Consider the following 22,602-nt stretch of genomic DNA (forward strand, 5'->3'; position numbering starts at 1 on the left):
GCAACAAGATTTCTTTCATGATACACATATAATTAATTTGTTTCTTTATTAGAGTTTCTCAACCAGATGACAGAATCTAGCAGAGATCTAAGAAATATAGTTAACTGCATAAATTTTTGTGTTGTTGCAGGGCTAAGGGTGTGTAAAAATATTTCATAACTAACACAATAAATTTAAAAAAATTATTACTATTAACATGGATCAGCATATTTCCTCTTTTAATCATTAATTTTCATGCATGTCCATTGAGTAATACATAACATATCACATATGATCATGGATAGCAACATGGTTCATTTATTGAAAGAATGGGGTTCAACCAATTCATTATTGTATTAAGCAGAGCTGCTGGTACTGAAGCATAATGAAGTTCAGAAGCTAGGCTACAGTAGCAAGTAGTCAATATCCATATTAAGTAAGTTTTTCTTGTAATCATTAGTAGTATAGTTTATTAACATTGGTGCTGCTAAGGAAGGACTACCAGAACAACCCCAGAATATTTGGCTACATTTAAATTTAATGTCTATATCTAAACTATTTCCAGGAATACAATTATTAATAAATTTCTTCTTAACTTAAGAATGCAGCAAAGTTTATTCTTTTCAGAAGTTATTTCTCTTAAAAAAGCAAAATACATCCCTACCTGTATAGCTAAGACTTGCATATCTTGTAAGAAGAACAAAACCAACTAATGAAAATGCTAAGAATCCGAAGTAAAAGATTTCTAAAAAAATGAGGAAAAAAGTCAAAAGTCACACAGCCATATGATGTGAAATCAGTAACAAAAGTATACAGTTCCAATATAAAAATTAAAAGGCAATTTTAATTTAATTTTACACATCTCAATTATCAAATATTGTCGTACATTCTTACTATATACAGTGAAACTTCCCTTTAACGGACATCCATGGGGAACGAAAATGTGTCCGTTAGAGAGAAGTGTCCGCTAACAAGAAGTCTGAGGGAGGAAAAAAAAAAAGAAAGAAAGAAAAATCGTTAAACGTTAATGTAAAATTAAATTAAAATATATATACAGATTTTGAACAATATTTTTGTAAATAATATACAATTACATACACAAGAGATAAAGTAAAATCGTTAAACGTTTAATGTAAAATTAAATTAAATTATATACAGATTTTGCACAATATTTTTGTAAATAATATACACACAATTGTGCTATGCATATTATGACTTTATCTTAAGAAAAATGCACACAGTAATCACTTATTTTCTTCTGCACCTTCTTCCGGCTGATAATTTTGTTTTTAATATTTGTTTGGAGTGAAGAAACCATCGAAAGTCCTTCAGTATCTTCTTCGGCGGCGAAAAACATTTTTAAACGATTGATTTGTATGAGCACTTCTTCTATTTTCATCGGTGGTTCGTCGTTAATATGTTTCTTCGACAGAATGACCTCCTTCCATTTCTTCATCCTCATGAGGAACTTCTAGAAAAATATCGATGATAATGTCGTTGATATCTAGAGCACCATCTTCAGTAGTGAGGTTCGAGTCTATATCTTTGTAGCTGAAGTATCGTACATTATCAATAGATGTTGAAGTTCTTGTTCTTCTTGGTGCTCCACATTGCTGTTCACAACGTCAGTTTTTGCGTTTGAGAAGCCAGACTTTACGAAACAGTTCACGACAGTTTGTTTTCTAATTGCGTTTACTGAAGAGGAAATCCATTGAATCGCATCTAGGATGCTGATTTTGAAAGGTCACTCGCACATGTTACATCGTTCATGTTTGCAATGAGATGTCTTAAAACACGTTTTCTGTAGTGAAGTTTAAATTTTTTTATTATCCCTTGATCCAAGGGCTGACACTCTGCAGATGTGTTTGGTGGCAGAAAAACGATTTGAATGTTGGACAATTCAATGTGCAGGTGAGATGCAGCATTATCCATGAAAATAATAATTTTTCTGTTTTGACGAATCATTTTTTGGTTAAAGTGACTTATATCCATTCGCTCATGATATCTCGTGTCATCCACGCTTTTTTTATTAGACTTCCAGTCAACATTCAAAAGATTCAACTTTATGCCCTTGAAACAACGAGGATTTTGTGGTTTTCCTATAACAAGAGGTTGTTCAAAGTCTCCCAGCATTTTTGTACACAATAGTACAGTCAAGCGTTCCTTAGAAATTTTTCCGCCCTGGCACTTTTCGTTTTTTAGACTCATTGTTTTTTCAGGAAGAGCTTTAAAAAACAACCTTGTTTCGTCACAGTTGTAAATATCCTTAGCTTCAAAATCATGACATAAATCTTCCAATTTGATGGCCCACTCTGTTACAACCACAGTATCAACAGATCCACCTTCACCACTTACGGTTTTCCAAGAAATTTTATGCCGAGTTTTGAACTTGTCTAGCCATCCCACAGAAGCTTTGAACTCATTTACTCCCATAGATTTCGCAACCTCCAAAGCCTTTTCCCTAATAATAGGGCAATTAATGGGAATTTTTTTAGCACATTCGCGACAAAACCACTCATACGTAACATTGTCAATTTGAAGTCCAACAGTTTTCGGGAATGATTTTTGAACCTGATCATTTCCGTGTTGCCAAAATTGATTGAGCAGTTAATTTTTTTTCTTTAGAATGTCGCTTACCTGCGTCTTCCCGATTTTGAATTTTGCAGCGAGATTGCGAACACTATTTTTTTGCCGATCATACCATTAATGAGTTCGGCTTTATCTTTTAAAGTTAAATGTTTACGAGAAGACATTGTGCACTTCACACGACACTGAAAAAAACTGAAAACTGAAACTCAAAAGACGAAAGGCAGACCAAATTCCCCCCCACACACACACACACCGGATTCGTCAGAAGTTTTATACGTGCCTTAAAATTCTTGAAAAAGGGTTTAGAACCGCGACGTACACCTTGATAAAATTCAGAGAATCGGAAATAGAAAATAAACACACAATTGAGGCAATACGTGGAAGAAACGTTCCTAGAAAAAGGGCCGTGAGCTCGCCCGCTGTCCGTTATGGGGAGATCAAATTAAGTGCTAATCTAAACGAAACAGTGCAGATTGCCTGTCCGCGTCTGTTACAGAGAATGTCCGCTAGACAGAAGCTGAAAACACGTTAAAACCAATGGAGGTGAGTTGGGGAATTTGAAAATGTCCGTTAACGAGAGGTGTCCGTTAGGAGAAGTTTCACTGTAATTGGTGTTTATACATCAAATTTCTGAAATTTGAAATACTTGACAGAAGGACCGGAGTAAGTGAGAGCAGCATGAATCAACAGAATATTGCTACTGACCAGGTACATTCCTTCATGCTCAGTTTATTCAGCTGTTTAACAGTTTAGTAGGATAATACACTGTCCAAAAGCATGGATCATTTTGGAATGGTTCCAAAAGCATGACTGTGATTTACCATACTTCAATGGCATATCAGGTCTCTTAATCTCAATCCAACTGCTTATCTGAGGTGGAAAAAACTGTTTGTGGAAGGGTATCCACCACCATTCAGTCTGAGGCAACTTCAGGATGCAATTAAAAAAAAATCAGAGTCCAATCACAATATTATTTACAGTGGGATCAACTGATGATATTGCCAACAGCAAATTCAAAATGGGAAGCATTCAAAGAACTTATCGTGGAAGCTACTAGGCTTTACATACCAACTAAGAAATATTGTTCAAGGTTTAGGCCTAAATGGTTGTCAGATGAACTAATGAGGCATATGGCAGAGAAGAAAAATGCATGGGATACATACAAATTAACACGTGACACGGATGCCTATGATAGATACAAGTTGATCTGTAACCAAGTTACAAAGGAGGTTAGGCAGGCGAAGGCAGATTACGAGAGATCCTTGGCAAGGGATGCGAAGAAAAACAGCAAAGAGTTCTTTACTTATGTAAACTCTAGAAGGAAGGGGATGAATCAGATTGGTCCACTTGAGATCGATGGGTCAACTGTTGATGACCCTGCTCGGGTAGCTAACAAACTAAATGAATATTTTGCATCGACATTCACACATGAGGAGTTATTCAGCGAGGGGAATGCCAGAGGTGTATTCAACTCTAGCAGTAAGCTAGAGAATCTTGTAATAACTGAGAGCAAAGTGGAGGAGAAATTGTTGAAGATAAACACAAGAAAGGCACCTGGGGTGGATGGGATCTATCCAGTTATATTAAAGGAGGCAGCAAAGGAGGTAAGCAAACCCTTAGCCATAATTATGAGAGCTTCCTTGGACTCAGGGGAGGTACCCATTGACTGGAGATGTGCAAATGTGACCCCAATTCACAAAGGGGGATCAAAGGCTGACACAAGTAATTATAGACCTGTGAGTTTAACTTCTGTTCCCGGAAAATTAATGGAGGCACTGGTGAAAGAAGCACTGCAGGATCATCTAGACAAGACTTCAGTTATAGCTAGGACACAGCATGGTTTTGTTAAGGGGAAGTCTTGCCTGACCAATTTGATTGGATACTATGATGCAGTCACAAAAGAACTGGATGCAGGGAATAACTTTGATATTATATACTTGGATCTTAGAAAGGCTTTTGATACTGTTGCACATGGAAGACTGCTGCACAAATTGGAGCAGTGTGGCATTGGAGGCAAGTTGCTGCTATGGATAAAGGGGTGGTTGAGGGGGAGAAGACAGAGAGTGGTAATCAATGGACACTGCTCATCGTGGACTAATGTTATTAGTGGAGTCCCTCAGGGTTCAGTATTGGGGCCTTTATTGTTTTCTGTATTTATAAATGATATTGATGATGGTATATCAGGCTTAATGTCCAAGTTTGCAGACGATACAAAGGTTGGCAGGGTTGTCAAGGACACTACTGACACTATGCTGCTGCAACAGGATTTGGAAAGGTTGAGCAGATGGGCTTCGAGGTGGCAAATGAAGTTTAACATTGACAAATGTAAAGTACTACATATGGGAAACAGCAACCCCAGAGCAACGTATCAACTCTGTGGTACTACACTGACAGTGGTAGAGAATGAAAGGGACCTGGGGGTGGTGGTGCAGGCAGATATGAAGTTCTCTGAGCAGTGCAGACGAGCTGCAAGAGTAGCTCATGGTGTATTGTCAATGATATATAGAAATTTTTCTAGCAGGGATAAGGAGGTGATTATTCCCTTGTATAAGGCAATGGTCAGGCCACACCTAGAGTACTGTATACAGGCCTGGAGGCCTCATTTCAGGAAGGATGTAGAGCTGCTGGAACGAGTACAGAGAAGGGCAACTAGATTGGTGAATGGGACAAAGGGGTTCTCTTACGAAGAAAGGCTTAAGTTTTGCAAATTACAGTGTCTGGAAACTAGGCACCAGCGGGGTGATCTGATAGAGGTGTACAAAGCCTTGAATGGTTTGAGCATGCTCAATGCTGATGGGATTCTTCCTCTAGCTCAGAAAAATCACCTGAGAGGGCATAAATTCAAATTGAGGAAAGACAGATGTAGGATAGATGTGCGGAAATTTGCCTTTAGCCAGCGGGTGGTTGGTGGGTGGAACAGACTTCCATCCCTTGTCGTGGAAGTTGATAGCCTAAATAAGTTTAAGGCTCAGCTGGACAGGTATTTCGAACGAACAGAGGGGTGAAGTGGAAGTGGTTATTTTTATTTATTTATGTTACTTTTTTTTTTTTTTTTTTGGCTGATGCTGCATAAGCTTGCTTTCTTGCATCAAATGCCTCTACTAATGCTAATGCTAATTATGACCACCCCCCAATGCAGACATCACACATGCCTAGCAAATCATACAGCGCACATGTCAAGTTCATGCACTGCAAGCATATAAGGCTTGATGTTCGGCATCCGTGAACACAGTAACAGCCTCTATGATGGGCAAAGCACGCGACCTATCAGATCTGGAAAAAGGCAGGATTATCGGGCCACGGGCACCAGCATTTCCGAAACAGTGGACTTTGTGAAATGCTCATGTGCTATAGTGGTGAAAGTATCAAGACTGGACAAATGGGACAGTTTTGACGACCCGATGTGCAAATTGTAGAGCCCCATATGTCATTGATTCCAGAGGTGAACGTTGGCTGAAACGGTTGGTCAGGACTGATTGGCACGCTACTGTTGCTCAACTGGCCGTCCATATGAACCATGGTGCCACCAGAAAGGTCTCCAACACAACAGTGCAATTAATTCTGTTGTGCATTGGGCTCCAGAGCCGACACTTGGTGACAGCAACCATGCTGATGACTGTTCATCGCAAACAACGGCATCAGCTTGCACAGCAATACCGACACTGGACCCCAGCCAAGTTTCCTTCTCCGATGAGTCTGGTTTCTGCTCCACCGAGTGGATGGATGGTGGCATATTAGGCGTGAAACCTCCGAGAACAGACATTCGGATACGATTGTTGGCAGAAGGTATGCTGATGGGGGCGGCATTATGGTCTGGGGAATGTTTCCATGGCATGGCTTGGGTCCACTGATACCTCTGGAGGGCATGCTGAACAACAAATGGTTACCTATCGATCATCACCAATCAGGTACACCCATACATGTTGACCGTGTTCCCTGGGGGCGATGGTATCTATCAGCAAAACAATGCACCACGCCATGCCATGTCACCAGAATTGTCCGTGAGTGGTTTGAGGAGCACAACGAAGACTTCAAGCTAGTCCCTTGGCCACCGAATTCCTAGGATCATAAACCAATTGAAAATTTATGCGACTACCGACTGACACATCAGACGGATGGATCCTCCACCAAGGAACCTACAGGAACTCCGGGGTGCACTGCAGTCTGCTTGGTCACAGATACCCGTATCAACCTTCCGTGGACTTATTGAGTCCCTACCATGGCGGCTGGCTGCAGTGCATGCTGTGAATGGCACATATTCTGGATATAGTGCATTTGCATTCAAAATCATATTGTGTATTATATTTGTACACTGGCTGATTTTCATGTTGTGCAGAATGAAAAACCCAGAAAAACTCAAGGGGGAGTGCCATACTTCTCTGCCTGAGATTACAGCCCTGATTGTAGAGGACTTGAAAAAAGCCTCCAGTCTCCAATATCCCATTGAATCCAGATCACTCTAAATGAGTGACAAAGCCAACATATAATCACAAAGGACCCATGGACTGGTTTTTTTGTATAAATAGGTTCAAGGGCATCTCTCCAAATTTTATACAATTAGATGATATTACTCAAGTGAGGAACTTGATTCCTTTGAATATCTCAAAGTAAATTTAATACTATTATTAATTCTTTTCCATTTTTCTCTGCATCTGATCATGATCCCTCAATTCAAATTGAAATTCCTGCATATATATCTAATCAGTCCTCTTCTCTATACAGAAATAATGCTCATCATTAATGGGTTTTGAGGATTATTTAAATGGTGTTTTGCAATCATAGGTTGCATGTGGGCTATGTCACCAAAAAAGTATTCACTGAATTAGGGTATTGTTAGTCTTCAAGTGATCATATAATTTCTACTAAATATGTAGGCGCCTCCGTAGCCAGGTGGGAAGGAGCAGCAGTGCATAGCACACGCTTCTTGATTAGACCGGGGTTCGAGCCCGTCGCCACCAAATATGAAGGATGCGGAAAGGTCAGGGAATGACCACCGCATATCCCGGAGCAATATGGCCTTAGTTGCTAATGCTCCTAAAAACCAAACAACAAACAAACAAACAACTAAATATGTACTATTATCAACATTCATATTGTATCATTTGAACATTCAAACAGTACTATACTGCACACTTAAAACACATAACAGAGCACATTGTATCCCCTGTCAATATTTGTAAAACGTCAAACATATTTAAAACACATATACTATGTGTCAATTTGTTTCTCTGCAAGATATGCATACAGACATCATACTTAAGGCAAACGGTATCAGATGACTGCCCAGAAGACTAACCAGAGGCAGATTTAACGGCGGGCACACCGGGCGCGCACCCTGGGCCACCAACTTCTGAAGGGCCCACGCAAAACCCCAATAAATTAGTTGTTGAACATATTAGTTCAACTAATAGTTAAACTAATATGTTCAACTATTAGTTCAAAACTTTGTGATTATTATTATGCTATTATTAATTATATTATACATACATTATATTCAAATTTTATTGGAAATAAAACATTAATAGTACATAATATTTTTTATTTATTTAAAAAAATGGTTAACATGTATTTTTATTTTCCCTGTCTCTCTCTTTTCTTTAAGGGGCCCAATATTTTCTTCTGCACCCAGGGCCTCAACCGACCTTAATCCGCTCCTGAGACTAACCCATATACCTAAGAACCATCGTTGGTGCTTTACATTGCACATTATGCATATATTTTCTTCTGTTCAGTGTCCATCTTTGAAGATAATTTTGACAAATTCATTCAAGATATAAGTGCTACCTGTTAAAAGTTAACCACCCGGGGAGGGGGGGGAGAATACACTAAAAAAAAAAAAGGGACTTCTAGAAACAGCCATTAAGCAGAAAACTACTCCCATATCATGTGATGAATACCCGTGTTCAGTGGGGTGGTGTATATGTAGCGAGCCAGCAAAATGCACTGGCTGTACCAAAGGAAGGGTACCAATGACCCTGACACTCATATTGACCTGATAAAATGAATGACAGGGGGTGCAAAACTGAAATATGCACTGAGAGACCCACAAGAATATGGTATTTCACCACTTGTGTGTTTACCATGCTTATTTAGTGTTAAATTTATATAATGCCAACTTCCCAAAGCAGATATCAATCAATATCACAATATTATAGCAGAAACTGTGCTACAATATCGGACTGTTTGTTGATAATCAAAATTCTGTGATAGTTGAAAGATTAATTTAATATAATAACAAAAAAAAAGAAAAAAAAAAGGATTTCATTCTATCCAGGTATGATGGGTACAATAGAGCCAGGGTGTTAAACCAATATAATATTCAATGCAAACAACTTCCTGCTAAAGAATTCTTGGTCCAATTCGCCCAGGTTATTTTTCCTTCAGTTAAACCTGTAATTTAGCATTATGGGAATCTAATGCTGACTGAACATGTTTTTTTGTTTGTAATTTGGTTTTTAGGAGCATTAGCAACTAAGGCTATATTGCTCCGGGGATGCTGAAGTGGGATTTACTCAAAGAGGTAACTACCATTAGGGGTAAAGGGAAGGGTTATTGCTATCGTAAAGGCGACTATGACGGTCTGAGACAGTATTTAAATTCTATACAGTGGGACCAACTGAAGATTTTACCAACAGCAAATTCAAAATGGGAAGCATTCAAAGAACTTATCTTGGAAGCTACTAGGCTTTACATACCAACTAAGAAATATTGTTCAAAGTTTAGACCTAAATGGATGTCAGATGAACTAATGAGACATATGACAAAGAAGAAAAATGCATGGGATACATATAAATTAACACGTGACACAGAAGACTATGATAGATACAAGTTGATCTGTAACAAAGTTACAAAGGAGGTTAGGCAGGCAAAGGCAGATTACGAGAAATCTTCGGCAAGGGATGCAAAGAAAAACAGCAAAGAGATCTTTACTTACGTAAACTCTAGAAGGAAGGGGATGAATCAGATTGGTCCACTTGATATCGATGGGTCAAATGTTGATGATCCTGCTCAGGTAGCTAACAAACTAAATGAATATTTTGCATCGACATTCACACATGAGGAGTTACTCAGTGAGGGGAATGCCAGAGGTGTATTCAACTCTGGTAGTAAGCTAGAGAATGTTGTAATAACTGAGAGTAAAGTGGAGGAGAAATTGTTGAAGATAAACACAAGAAAGGCACCTGTGGTGGATGGGATCTATCCAGTTATATTAAAGGAAGCAGCAAAGGAAGTAAGCAAACCCTTAGCATAATTATGAGAGCTTCCTTGGACTCAGGGGCAGTACCCACAGACTGGAGATGTGAAAATGTGACCCCAATTCACAAAGGAGGATCAAAGGCCGACACAAGTAATTATAAACAGGTGAGTTTAACTTCTGTTCCAGGGAAATTAATGGAGGCACTGGTTAAAGAAGCACTGCAGGATCATCTAGACAAGACTTCAGTTATAGCTCGGACACAACATGGTTTTGTTAAGGGGAAGTCTTGCCTGAACAATTTGATTGGATACTATGATACAGTCACAAAAGAACTGGATGCAGGGAATAACTTTGATATTATATATTTGGATCTTAGAAAGGCTTTTGATACTGTTGCACATGGAAGACTGCTGCACAAATTGGAGCAGTGTGGCATTGGAGGCAAATTGCTGCTTTGGATAAGGGGTGGTTGAGGGGGACAAGATAGAGTGGTAATCAATGGACACTGCTCTTTGTGGACTAAAGTTATTAGTGGAGGTCCCTCAGGGTTCAGTGTTGGGTCCATTATTGTTTTCTGTATTTATAAATGATACTGAGGATGGCATATCAAGCTTAATGTCCAAGTTTGCAGATGATACAAAGATTGGCATCGTTGTCAAGGACACTACTGACACTATGCTGCTGCAACAGGATCTGGAAAGGTTGAGCAGATGGGCTGAGAGGTGGCAAATGAAGTTTAGCATTGACAAATGTAAAGTACTACATATGGGAAACAGCAACCCCAGAGCAACGTATCAACTCTATGATACTACACTGACAGTGGTAGATATTGAAAAGGACCTGGGGGTAATTGTGCAGGCAGATATGAAGTTCTCTGAGCAGTGCAGACAGGCTGCAAGAGTAGCTCATGGTGTCTTGTCAATGATGTACAGGAATTTTTCTAGCAGGGATAAGGAGGTGATTATTCCCTTGTATAAGGCAATCGTCAGGCCACACCTAAAGTACTGTATACAGGTCTGCAGGCCTCATTTCAAGAAGGATGTAGAGCTGCTGGAACAAAGGGGTGCTCTTACGAAGAAAGGCTTAAGTTTTGCAAATTACAGTGTCTGGAGACTAGGCACCAGCAAGGTGATAGAGGTGTATAAAGCCTTGAATGGTTTGAGCATGCTCAATGCTGATGGGATTCTTCCTCTTGCTCAGAATAATCACCTGAGAGGGCATAAATTCAAATTGAGGAAAGACAGATATAGAATAGACGTGCAGAAATTTGCCTTTAGCCAGCAGGTGGTTGGTTGCTGGAACAGATTTCCATCACTTGTCATGGAAGTTGATAGCCTAAATAAGTTTAAGGCTCAGCTGGTGAGGTATTTTGAACGAACAGAGGGGTGAAGTGGAAGTGGGTTTTTTTTTTTGGCTGATGTTGCATAAGCTTGCTGTCTTGCATCATATGCCTCTACTAATGCTAATATGCGGTGGTCATTCCCTGATCTTTTCGCATCCTCTGTATTTGGTGGGTATGGGTTCGAACCCCGGTCTAATCAAGAAGCGTGTGATACGCACTGCTGCTCCTGCCCACTTGGCTACGGAGGCACCAGCTGAACATCTGTGGCAGGAGGGACACCAAACAGACCCACTGCAGTGCTATCATTACTGACTATGAGAAAGACTAGGAATGTTGCCACTGGTTAAAAGTGATGCACAAATTTCACTGATTGTAGATAAATTTGATGTATTTGAGGTGTTGGTCAAAACATCAAAGACAGATATTGTTCGAATATCAGAGATGTCGTGTCACATAGATATAAGGAATGCAGAACTGGAATTTGGAGAGTACAATGTGAACAAGAATGATAGACAAGATAGGAAGGGAGGAAGAGTTATGCTATTAGTTAAGAAACATTAATTCCAAGGAAGTACAGCCAGTCGACATGGCTGGACAGTGCAGTGTTGAGTTAGTTTGGTGTGACATAAGCACTGGGAAAGCAAAATTGAGAGCAGGAGTGTGTTATAGGTCTAATGACTCTGATGAGTATAATAAACAACCGTACAGAGAAATAGAGTGGGACAGTAAATCAGTGTCTTATAATGGAGAATTTTAATTTCCCAGATAGTGACTGGAATTTGTGGGTTTGTCACACACACACTAGCAAGGCTTTTGTGGATTTATTGGATGATTGTTCTCTACAGCAGCATGTTTGGGTAGCAACTAGAGGGAGTAATACCGTGGATCTGATGATTAGTAGTGATTCTTCATGCATTAATATTCTGCAAATAAAGGAACCACTAGGTGGCAGTGATCACAGTATGCTGAAGTAGAATTTATTCAAAAAGGTAACTACCATCAGGGGCAAATGGAAGGGTTTTTACTTTTGTAAAGATGACTACGGTGGTCTGGGACAGTATTTAAATCCTATACGGTGGGACCAACTGATGATATTACCAACAGTAAATTCAAAATGGGAAGTATTCAAAGGAAAAATCTTGGAAGCTACTAGGCTTTTCATACCAACTAAGAAATATTGTTCAAGATGTAGGCCTAAATGGAGGTCACGTCAGATGAACTAATTAGACATGTTTGTTGTTTGTTTGTTATTTGGTTTTTAGGAGCATTAGCAACTAAGGCCATATTGCTCAGGGATATGCGGTGGTCATTCTCTGACCTTTCCACATCCTCCATATTTGGTGGTGATGGGCTCGAACCCCTGTCTAATCAAGAAGCGTGTGTTACGCACTGCTGCTCTTTCCCACCTGGTTACGGATGTGCCATTAGACATGTGGCAAAGAACAAAAATGCATGGGATACATATAAATTAACAGGTGACACGGAAGCCTATGATAGATATAAGCTGGTCTGCAAATAAGTCACAAAGGAGGTTAGGCAGGCAAAGGCAGATTACGAGAAACCCTTGGCAAAGGATGCAAATAAAAACAGCAAAGAATTCTTTACTTATGTAAACTCTAGAAGAAAGGGGATGAATCAGATTGGTCCACTTGACATCGATGGTTCAACTGTTGAGGTGAATTAAACTCTGGCAGTGAGCTAGATGATTTTGTAATAGCTGAGAGCAAAGTGGAAGAGAAATCATTGAAGATAAACATAAGAAAGGCACCTGGGCTGGATGAGATCTATTCAGTTATAATGAAGGAGGCAGCAAGGGAAGTAAACAAACCCTTAGCCATAATTATGAGAGCATCCTTAGAGTCACGGGAGGTCCCCATGGACTGGAGATGTGTAAATGTATCCTCAATTCAGAAAGAGGGTTCAAAGGGTGACACAAATAATTACAGATCTGTTAGTTGAACTTCTGTTACGGGGAAAATAATGAAGTTACTGATTAAAGAGGTGATACACGATCACCTAGACAAAAGAGCAGCAATAGTTCGGACAGAGCATGGGTTTGTTAAGGGAAAGTGTTGTTTGACCAATTTGATTGGATATGATGGTGGGTTCACAAAGGAACTGGATGCAAAAAAAAAAAAAATTTTGATATCATATACTTGGATTTCAGGAAAGCTTTTGATACTGTTGCACATGGAAGACTGCTGTACAAATTGGAGCAGTATGGCATTAACAGCAAGTTACTGCAATGAATAAAGGGATGGTTGAGTGGGAGATAGCAGAGAGTGGTAATAAATGGACACTGCTCTATGTGAACTAATGTTATTAGTGGAGTCCCCCAGGGTTCGGTGCTGGGCCCATTGTTGTTTTATGTATTTATCAATGATATCGAAAAAATTATATCAGGCTTAATGTCCAAGTTTTTGCAGGTGATACAAAGGTTGACAGAGTTGTTAATGACACTAAAGGCAGTATCCTACTGCAGCAGGATCTAGAAACGTTAGGTAGATGGGCTGAGAAGTAGCAACTGAAGTTTAACATTGACAAATGCAAAATACTGCATATGGATAGCAGTAACCCAAGAGAAATGTACCAACCTTGTGGTACTACACTGAGAGTGGTAGAGAGTGAAAAGGACCTGGGGGTAATTGTGCAGTCAGATATGAAGTTCTCTGAGTAGTGCAGACTGGCTGCCAGAGCAGGACATTGAGTTTTGTCAATCATATATAGGAATTTTGCTAGTAGAAACAAGGAGGTGATTATCCCTTTGTATAAAGCAGTGGTCAAGCCACATCTTGAGTACTGTATACAGGTCTGGAGGCCTCATTTTAGGAAGGATGTAGAATTGCTAGAACAAGTACAGAGAAGGGCAACAAGATTGGTGAGAGGAACAAAGGGGCGCATTTATGATGAAAGGCTTAAATTCTGCAAGCTGCAGCATCTGGAGACTAGGTACCTGCGAGGTGATCTGATTGAGGTGTATAAGGCTTTGAATGGTTTGAGCAGTCTCAATGTTGATGGGATACTTCCACTTGCTCAGACTAAGGACCTGAGGGGGCATAGATTCAAATTGAGAAAAGACAGTTGTAGAATAGATGTGCAGAAGTTTGCCTTTAGCCAATAGGTAGTGATTGCTAGAACAGACTTCCATCTGTTGTTGTGGAAGTTGATAGCTTAAATAAATTTAAGGCTGAACTAGACAAACATTTGAAGTGACTGGATGGGTGAAATGGGAAGGGGTTTTTTTTTTTTTTTTTCCTGATGCTGTATAAGCTTGCTTTCCTGCATCATATACCTCAACTAATGCTAATATGCTGAGTGGGAAACAATCACAAAGTGTACAAGGTAGTCTTATTCAGGGTACTGTTATGAATGAGTTGAATGTGCATAAATGCAGACTGAATGAGAATGTCACGTACATGTTGAGTGTTGTAACTTGAATATATACAGGGTGTCTCAAAAATATTGGTACAAACATTTAGGGGAGGTAGGTAACATCTAAAGGAATGTGAATCGCATAGGAACCCATAACTGGAAACGTCACGGGAAAGTAGTAGAAGAGGCACAAGAAGCAGAAATGACACAAGACAGTAATTAGTGGCAAACATTTATTTGACATAATATTAACAATGGAGTACGAGATGGATGCATTTCATGATGTTAAAACAGATGCTCGATGGTTCCACCATGAGACGTGATGCATGCGTGAGACCGACGCAGCATGGATTGTCGGACACGGTCGAACACACCTGGAGTTTCTTTGACAGTAGAAGCAGCGCAGATGAGTCTCGCCACGAGATCCATTTCCGTCTCCACAGGTGATTCATACACGATAGATTTGAGGGTCCCCCCACACAAAGAAATTAAGGCACGATAAATCAGGTGAGCATGGGGGGCCAGGCAATGAGTCCACCATGGCCAATCCATTGACGACCAAAACGCTTGTTCAAATGGTCACGAACACACCTTCCATAATGGGCAGGCGCTCCGTCATGGTGAAACCAAATGTTGCGTCTCACATTTGCTGGAACATCGCCAAGTAACCCTGGTAGAACTTGTTCAAGAAAGATCCGATATTTAGCGGAGTTCATGCAAGATGGTAACAGGTATGAGCTGACTAAGCAGTCACCGACCATACCTGCTCACACATTTATTGCGAAGCGATGTTGTGCCGCATGGTGGCGCACACCGTGTGGGTTGTCATGAGCCCACATATGAGCATTGTGCTGATTGAATAAACCTTCCTGAGTGAAATAAGCCTCATTCGTGAACAAAACATAGGCTGGAAAATTCAAGTCTTGAACACCTTCTTGGAGAAACCACTGCGCAGAAGCCACTTGTGCAGGATGATCTTGTGGGAGCAGTAACTGAACCCTTTGGAGATGAAAGGGGTGTAAGGAATCATCGTGCCAGACACGCTGTACACTGCAAAAAGACATTCCTAAGGCAGAGGCAATGGCATGTGTGCGGGTAGTAGGATTATTCTGGACGGCATTCAACACACCTTCTTCCATGGTGGGAGTTCTCATCAAACGTGGTCTGCCCACACTACTCCTGTTACCTCTAAATGACCCATAATCACACAAATTTTGATGCACACGTGCAAACAAACGGTGGTCCGGTACATCAGAGTCTTGCAGTGTCTGTCTGTGAAGCATTCTCCACAAATTCGTTAAGCGGCTCGTCCATTGCCCTCTGCTAATCCATACACTAGGTGCATGTCTGCCAGTTCACAGTTTGTATATTGATGCATGCTCTTCGTGCGACGACTACCGTGCCGTCTACCGACTTACGGTGATGTTTTCGGTTGTGGGTTCCTGTGCGATTCACATTCCTTTAGATGTTACCTACCTCCCCTAAACATTTTTACCAATATTTTTGAGACACCGAGTAAAAACATTTTGTTATCTCTGGGTTTAACAGTACAAATGAGTGTACAGACTGGTCACTTGTTGTCCACTGTCATCCACTCTAACCTTCTTGCTCTGCTCCCTTCCCTTCTGCTGTCACCCCTTTTACATCTTCCCCTTCTAGAGGGTTTGCCCCCCCCACATTGGGGTCCTCACTGGCAAGTTCAGGTGCAGTCCAAGGTTTTACTCCATCAGAGTCTTGCAGTGGATGCCCAAACTGCACAAAAAAATTATACTTTTTTGTGCATAATTTAATATATATCTCTATATTAATTTATATCAATATATATATAAAAATAATATATTATAAAATTAGATTTCTTATATATATATATATATATATATATATATATATATATATATATATATATATATATAAGAAAAATGAAAATATAATTACCTGCTTTAAGAAAGTGATGTCCTCTAAAACACATCAGCAAACTTACAAATACTTTACCAAAAGCTGAAGCTAGAAAAAACAATTTGATTTTATTATAATATCCAATTTTATTATATCTGTGCATAGTGAAAAATTTATGAATTAAATATTTGCATGGGTTTGCAAAAGGATCAGCAGTATACACAGCAAACAGCAAACTTTGCTGCAAAATGCATAGTTTCCAAAACAAATCATCACAAATTATTCATACTACCAAGAGATGGAAGGAAATCAAACTTCCACAGCATCAGTTAAATAATTAATAAATAAATAAAAATAAGTACTTGTTTATACAACCTGTATATACTCTTTCAACTGACAGAAGATACTGATTCAGCTGCCTCTTAAATTTCACAATCCTGTCAACTGTTTTATGAGCAGGGCAGACGGTCTTCAAGAGTAGCTCATGGTGTCTTGTCAATGATTTACAGGAATTTTTCTAGCAGGGATAAGGAGGTGATTATCCCCTTGTATAAGTCAATGGTCAGGCCACACCTTGAGTACTGTATACAGGTCTGGAGGCCTCATTTTAAGAAGGATGTAGAGCTGCTGAAGCAAGTACAGAGAAGGGTAACAAGATTAGTGAATGGAACAAAGGGTTGCTCTTACGAAGAAAGGCTTAAGTTTTGCAAATTACAGTGTCTGGAGACTAGGTACCTGCGAGGTGATCTGACTGAGATGTATAAAGCCTTGAATGGTTTGAGCATGCTCATTGCTGATGGGATTCTTCCTCTTGCTCAGAATGATCACCTGAGAGGGCATAAATTCAAATTGAGGAAAGACAGTTGTAGGATAGATGTGTGGAAGTTTGCATTTAGCCAGCGGGTGCTTGACTGCTGGAACAAACTAGCATCTGTCATTGTAGAAGTTGATTTTCCCCCTGGCTTTTGTGGTCCATTTAAATATGAAAACAGTAGAATATAGAAAAAAAAAAAAAAAAAAAAAAAGGGAGAAGATGAGAGAATAATTATTAAAACAATGCTAACCTTACATCAAATAGTTCTAAGAGATAGGCTAACCGAATACACAAGCTACTTTACAGAAAAATGAAGAAAGAGTAGGGTTAAAGTCAGGCAAGCTGGGAGCATAAATGATGAACCCTAAAGGGAGGCTCTTAGTCAGATTCTCACTTTGGAGATTTTATATTCTTCTGTCAACCTTCCAGTGTTCCATAGTTAATTCCCATAACTCACATACCTATATACTTGGACACTTTTAACCACCTCTGTTCTATTTATATCTTTTCATGACAAGGCCCTCTATTTAGAAGTTGGGTTTTATAACCCCAACATGACTGTGTATTCCTTTTTGGGTAATATTTAGTATAGGGAATACACTTCAATTGTTCATGCTGAGGTTTTGCGTGAAGCAATTTTTGACATGCGAAGCTCCTCCTACCCATTACTAGTCATTGGCTACAAGCCGGCAATATCATGTGGGGTGTTTATTCTCTTTTTTTCTGGGTGTTTGGGTTAATCTTTAGTATATAATACCCCTTTCGGTTGGTGTGTTTATTCTGTTTTTCACTTGAATCCCTCTTGAATAGTGCCTTAACATAACATGACCTTTCTTTTGACTAGCTAAAAATGAAAGTCTAGTAAAAAAATAAAGAAAAAGAAATCAGGTTATGTTATGCCACTAATTTTGGACGGATTCAAGTAAAAAGCAGAATAAACACACTAATCTAATGGTGTACTGTATACTAAAGATTAACATGAACACCCAGTGAAAAAGAGACTAAACACACCAACCTGCCAGCCTGTAGCCAATGACTAGTAATGGTAGGAGGAGCTACGCTTGTTGATCACAGCTTCACGCTACACCTAGACACAACTGATTGAAGTGTATACCATATACTTAAGATTAAGCTCCTTTTTATTAGAAGGGTACTTACTACCTTCTATCCTAATTATTTTGCAAATTCTGCCATAATGTCTTTCTTCATCTTTTCTTACAGTACCTTGGTTTTCTGTCCCTCCCCTCACATCTACCAACAATACACAATTACAAATTATGTCTTACATACAGTTTTACAAATTTAGTGCTTATATCTAATCAACTAATTCAAATTATATTAAAGCAAAATAATAATTATTACAAATATTTACATAGCACTGGGAATACCTTCCACACTACTGTTATTTCTAATTTATAGCACATGAATTAGAAATAACAATATATAAATAACCTTGTATAATAGGCCTAACTGAGACCCCAGAGCCATCCAGAATTAGGAGAGGAAGAATTTCATTAGGGTGATTAGAGCATGTTCAGGAGAGATAGGGATGGTTGAAGGGGAGGTGGAGTTGTGCTTCTTATCAAAACCTTTGTACCCAGAATCAGATCAAGTTCAGATGGACATTGAATCTGTTTGGTGCAAGATCATTTATTTATTTATTTTTATGAAAACCCCAAACACGAAAGGTATCAAAACCTATAGTACTTAATACTGTGCATGGGTTGAAGGAGAAGTATGGGGAGAGGGGGGATACCGGAAACTTTGCTCTAGAGACTAAACATGGGTTTCACCACTTCAAGCCTCCAATAAACAAAGTGGTGGTATTTCACCGGTTGATGAAAGTCATCTACCACCTGTGATAAAGGGAAGACCAAATGATTCTGAGGAGTATTATAACAAAAACATTATAGGCAACTTGAATAGATAGACAAGTGTGACTGCCTCATAAGAGATTGGCAATATGCCAAAAAGATTTTTGAGCTAAACGGATTATTGCTATTCATTCCAACACATCACAGAAAGCACAAAGAGCTCTAATATTCTCGACTCATGATGGATCCAAAGTGCATCTAAAATTTGGTAGTGGAGGAATCAATAGAAGGGTAGTGACTATAATGTCATGAAATGGGTTGTGTCTGAAGTGATTTTTGTGGTCAAAGGAAAAGGTAAAACTTCAATTTCAAGAGGGGTCAAGGTATAGTGGAGCGAGGTATTTCTTGGGCTCTGTTAACTGGAGAGACAACCACGTTGTCGGATATAACTTCATTATGGGAAATATTCAAGGTGCAAATGCATTTGTTCCAGTGAAGTTCTACAAAAGAAAGATGCTCCACTTGGGCATCTTTCTTTTGTAGAACATGGTAGCACCTTCTCCATCAGCATGTTTCACTAATGAATTAATCGCCATTATAAGCAGTGCCTGCGCCTCACTTCATTTTAAGCATTAGACCATATGATGCTATGTAGCAACACAGTCAGCATATTCTTTAATGTAAAATGAATCTAGATAGCCCATATATGATTTTAGTTTCAATTTTTTTTTTTTTTTTTTTGATAGGATGTGGTATATTTGGCACAGTATATTGATTATGGTATAATTATATTTAAAATAAAAATTGATGGCACCCAAGAATTATTTTTTTTATTAATGTTATGGTGATTAATGGGTTAATAAGTATGTGTACACACATTTATCACTTCTGAAGCTATTCAAATAAAACTTATGTATATTTAGGAAGGCAGGCAAAAAAAAAAGAAAAAAAGTAGTAATCTCTAACTAGCAATTGATGCACAATAGATATTTCACCAATGGGCTTGTTAGACCCCATATCACCACTATGTGGTTAAAATGTGGCATATAAATTTTACCTCTATGTACCCTCTTTTTATTAATTTTAATTATTTTTTCATTCTTTAAATTTTTTTGATTAAATTACTTTTATTTAATTATATTCTCTATTAAATTTTCTTTTCTATTCTGGAGGGGAGACAACAAGGTGGCCATATTTTGAAAATTGGTAAATGGGACAACTTTAAACGAAATGTATAGTATAGCATTTTTTCCTTCAAAAAGTAAAAGAAAAATATAAAATTACAATTAAAATAAATTTTTTTATCAATCAATCAATCAATCATAGTATTTATTTGTTATATGATTGTTGTTAATATGTATTTGTCCTATACAAACTATAATATTATTTATAACAGTTATTTTAAAAATAGCGAGGAAGACTACTTTTACTTTATATATTTTTCTTTAGATTTCGTTAGTTTTAAAATTTCTTCTCCTTCTGAAGATTTTAAAAAGTTTTTAAATTCTGAACAGGACATGTTATAGTTTTCTTACACCATAAGTTTGGCTTCTAAATTTGCTAATAAAAGACTTTCTCTCTTACCACCAAACAGTTTTAATTAAGCTGAAAACTCTTTCTGATGAAGCATTTGAATGTGGAATGCTTAATATGGAGCTTACAATTTGAGACAAATTATTTGCCTCTGAAAATTTTGAGAAAAATTGCATCCATTTTTTATCAACATGCATTTTCTTTTCTTCATTACTCAGTGACAAACAAAATGCCTTTAGAATTAAAATTTCTTCAAAAAGCAAATCAAACATTTTTGATGCTGAATATTTCTAATAATTCTTGAATTGCATTAAATTAAATTGGTGGAAAAAAGATTTCTCACTTCTCATTTTTCTCTTGTTATTAGAATTGATTTTTAGCACAACTGCTAGATTCCAATAAGAATTAATTAAAAATAAGTAAAATCAATAAATTACAGTTTTTTTTCTTCTCTTATCGGGACAAATGATGGTATTATTGGGGAGCAGGAGTTCTAAATCGGGAAAATCCAGGCCATATTGGGACTAGCCACCCTGTGAGACAATAACATTAAAAAATTATAACTATTAAATAGCAAATCAATAAGAAGTATTATACATACTGAGATTTCCACATCCATCTACTGGATCATCAAAACTGCATCCATATGTAGCTATTGGAACATATGCAGATTTGTATATAAGACCACTAAGCTGATATTTGGTAACAACACCATAAATGACTCCTTGATTTGGGTATGACAAAAGGATCACCCTAGTATTTGGATGTACAGAATAAGGTACTACCTATTACATTAATTAAAATTTTATGAAACAAATGCAATCAATAATAAATAGGACTAAATATATTTTTAATTCAGTGAAAATGAAATATTTTTGTTATACAAATAATTTATATTTCAGGAGCACCATAGTGCATTTTAATATACAGCAGTTTATGAGGTATAAGAAAATTAACAAATTAACAGACAAATAATACCTCTTAAGCAAATTGAAAAAATAAAATAAAAAGAAAATAACAATTGATAGTCTCTAAGACAATGGCAGATTTGTTCATTCTGGAGTGCTAAATGCAACCTCAAATTTAGGACCAGCTCTGAATCCCATATAAATAGAGTCAGCCTACTATGGTGGTCCCTATAGAGTCAACCTACTACAATGGTACCTGTACAGTCTTCATACTATAACAGTAATCTGGGTAGAGACTGTGTATTATACATGAACTGAATGCATGTCTCCAGCTCAGTGTGAAAAATTGTGTTGTGAAAAGCAACCGGGGAGTTAGGTGTAATTCCAAGCAGGGGACGACCATGTATCGGAATGGGGGTAGTGGATGAAGTGGCAGTTGCAATGGCCTCCAGGTCAGAATGTGAAACACTACAAGTCAGTAGTACCAGAAGTGTGTCAATAGACTTGAACCTTCCAGGGTCTACTGTACGTAAAGTGCTTCAAATAATTTTACGCTGGTTAACATGAAAGATTCACGTAGTGCAAGAACTAAAGTCTTGTGATCAGCAACAACGAATAGACTTTGCTCTATGATTTCTGGCTCGTATGGAACTTGACGATACATGGGCTTGAATGATCTTGTGGTCTGATGAGGCACATTTCACTCACTATTTACGGGGCTATAAATGCACAAAACTGTTGAATATGGGGAACTTCTTGTCCATCTGCTGTGCATCAAAGACCACTACAAAGTCCATACATTACAGTATGGTGTGGATTCACAACATAGTTAATAATTGGACCATTTTTCTTCGAAGAGTCTATGCCTCATGGCCCTGTAAGGTGTAAGGTAACTACTGCGTGGTACTGCACTCTTCTAAGAGATCACATTATTCCCGCTCTGAAAGAAAGGCAATGCTTGGAGACCGTAGTGTTCATGAAAGATGGTGCCCCTCCCCACATTGGTCAACAAGTGAAGGAACTGCTCCGTTCAACATTCGCGTATCATTTCTAGAGACTTTCTGCAATTCTGGCCAGCCAGATCACCAGATCTCAATCCCTGTGATTTCTAGCTATGGAGATACCTGAAAGACAACGATAACCATGGCAGCATACAG

At 38.4% G+C, this 22,602-nt stretch overlaps 1 protein-coding gene across 1 annotated transcript in view; it reads right to left on the bottom strand.

Moving 5' to 3' along the window:
• The window catches only part of LOC150077522 (transmembrane 7 superfamily member 3-like), a 133,001-nt gene that overhangs the window by 39,263 nt on the left and 71,136 nt on the right, over window positions 1-22,602 (bottom strand). Inside the window, exons 4-6 of the mRNA XM_090385931.1 lie at window positions 21,139-21,322; window positions 16,416-16,484; window positions 644-724 (exon numbers count right to left, since the gene is read on the bottom strand). Coding sequence (XP_090242057.1) covers window positions 644-724; window positions 16,416-16,484; window positions 21,139-21,322 — 334 coding nt within the window. The remainder of the gene's footprint in view (window positions 1-643; window positions 725-16,415; window positions 16,485-21,138; window positions 21,323-22,602) is intronic.

Source organism: Mastigoproctus giganteus, chromosome 12, assembly GCF_048544385.1.
Source record: "Mastigoproctus giganteus isolate SK-2022 chromosome 12, ASM4854438v1, whole genome shotgun sequence".
Lineage (NCBI taxonomy): Eukaryota > Metazoa > Arthropoda > Arachnida > Uropygi > Thelyphonidae > Mastigoproctus > Mastigoproctus giganteus.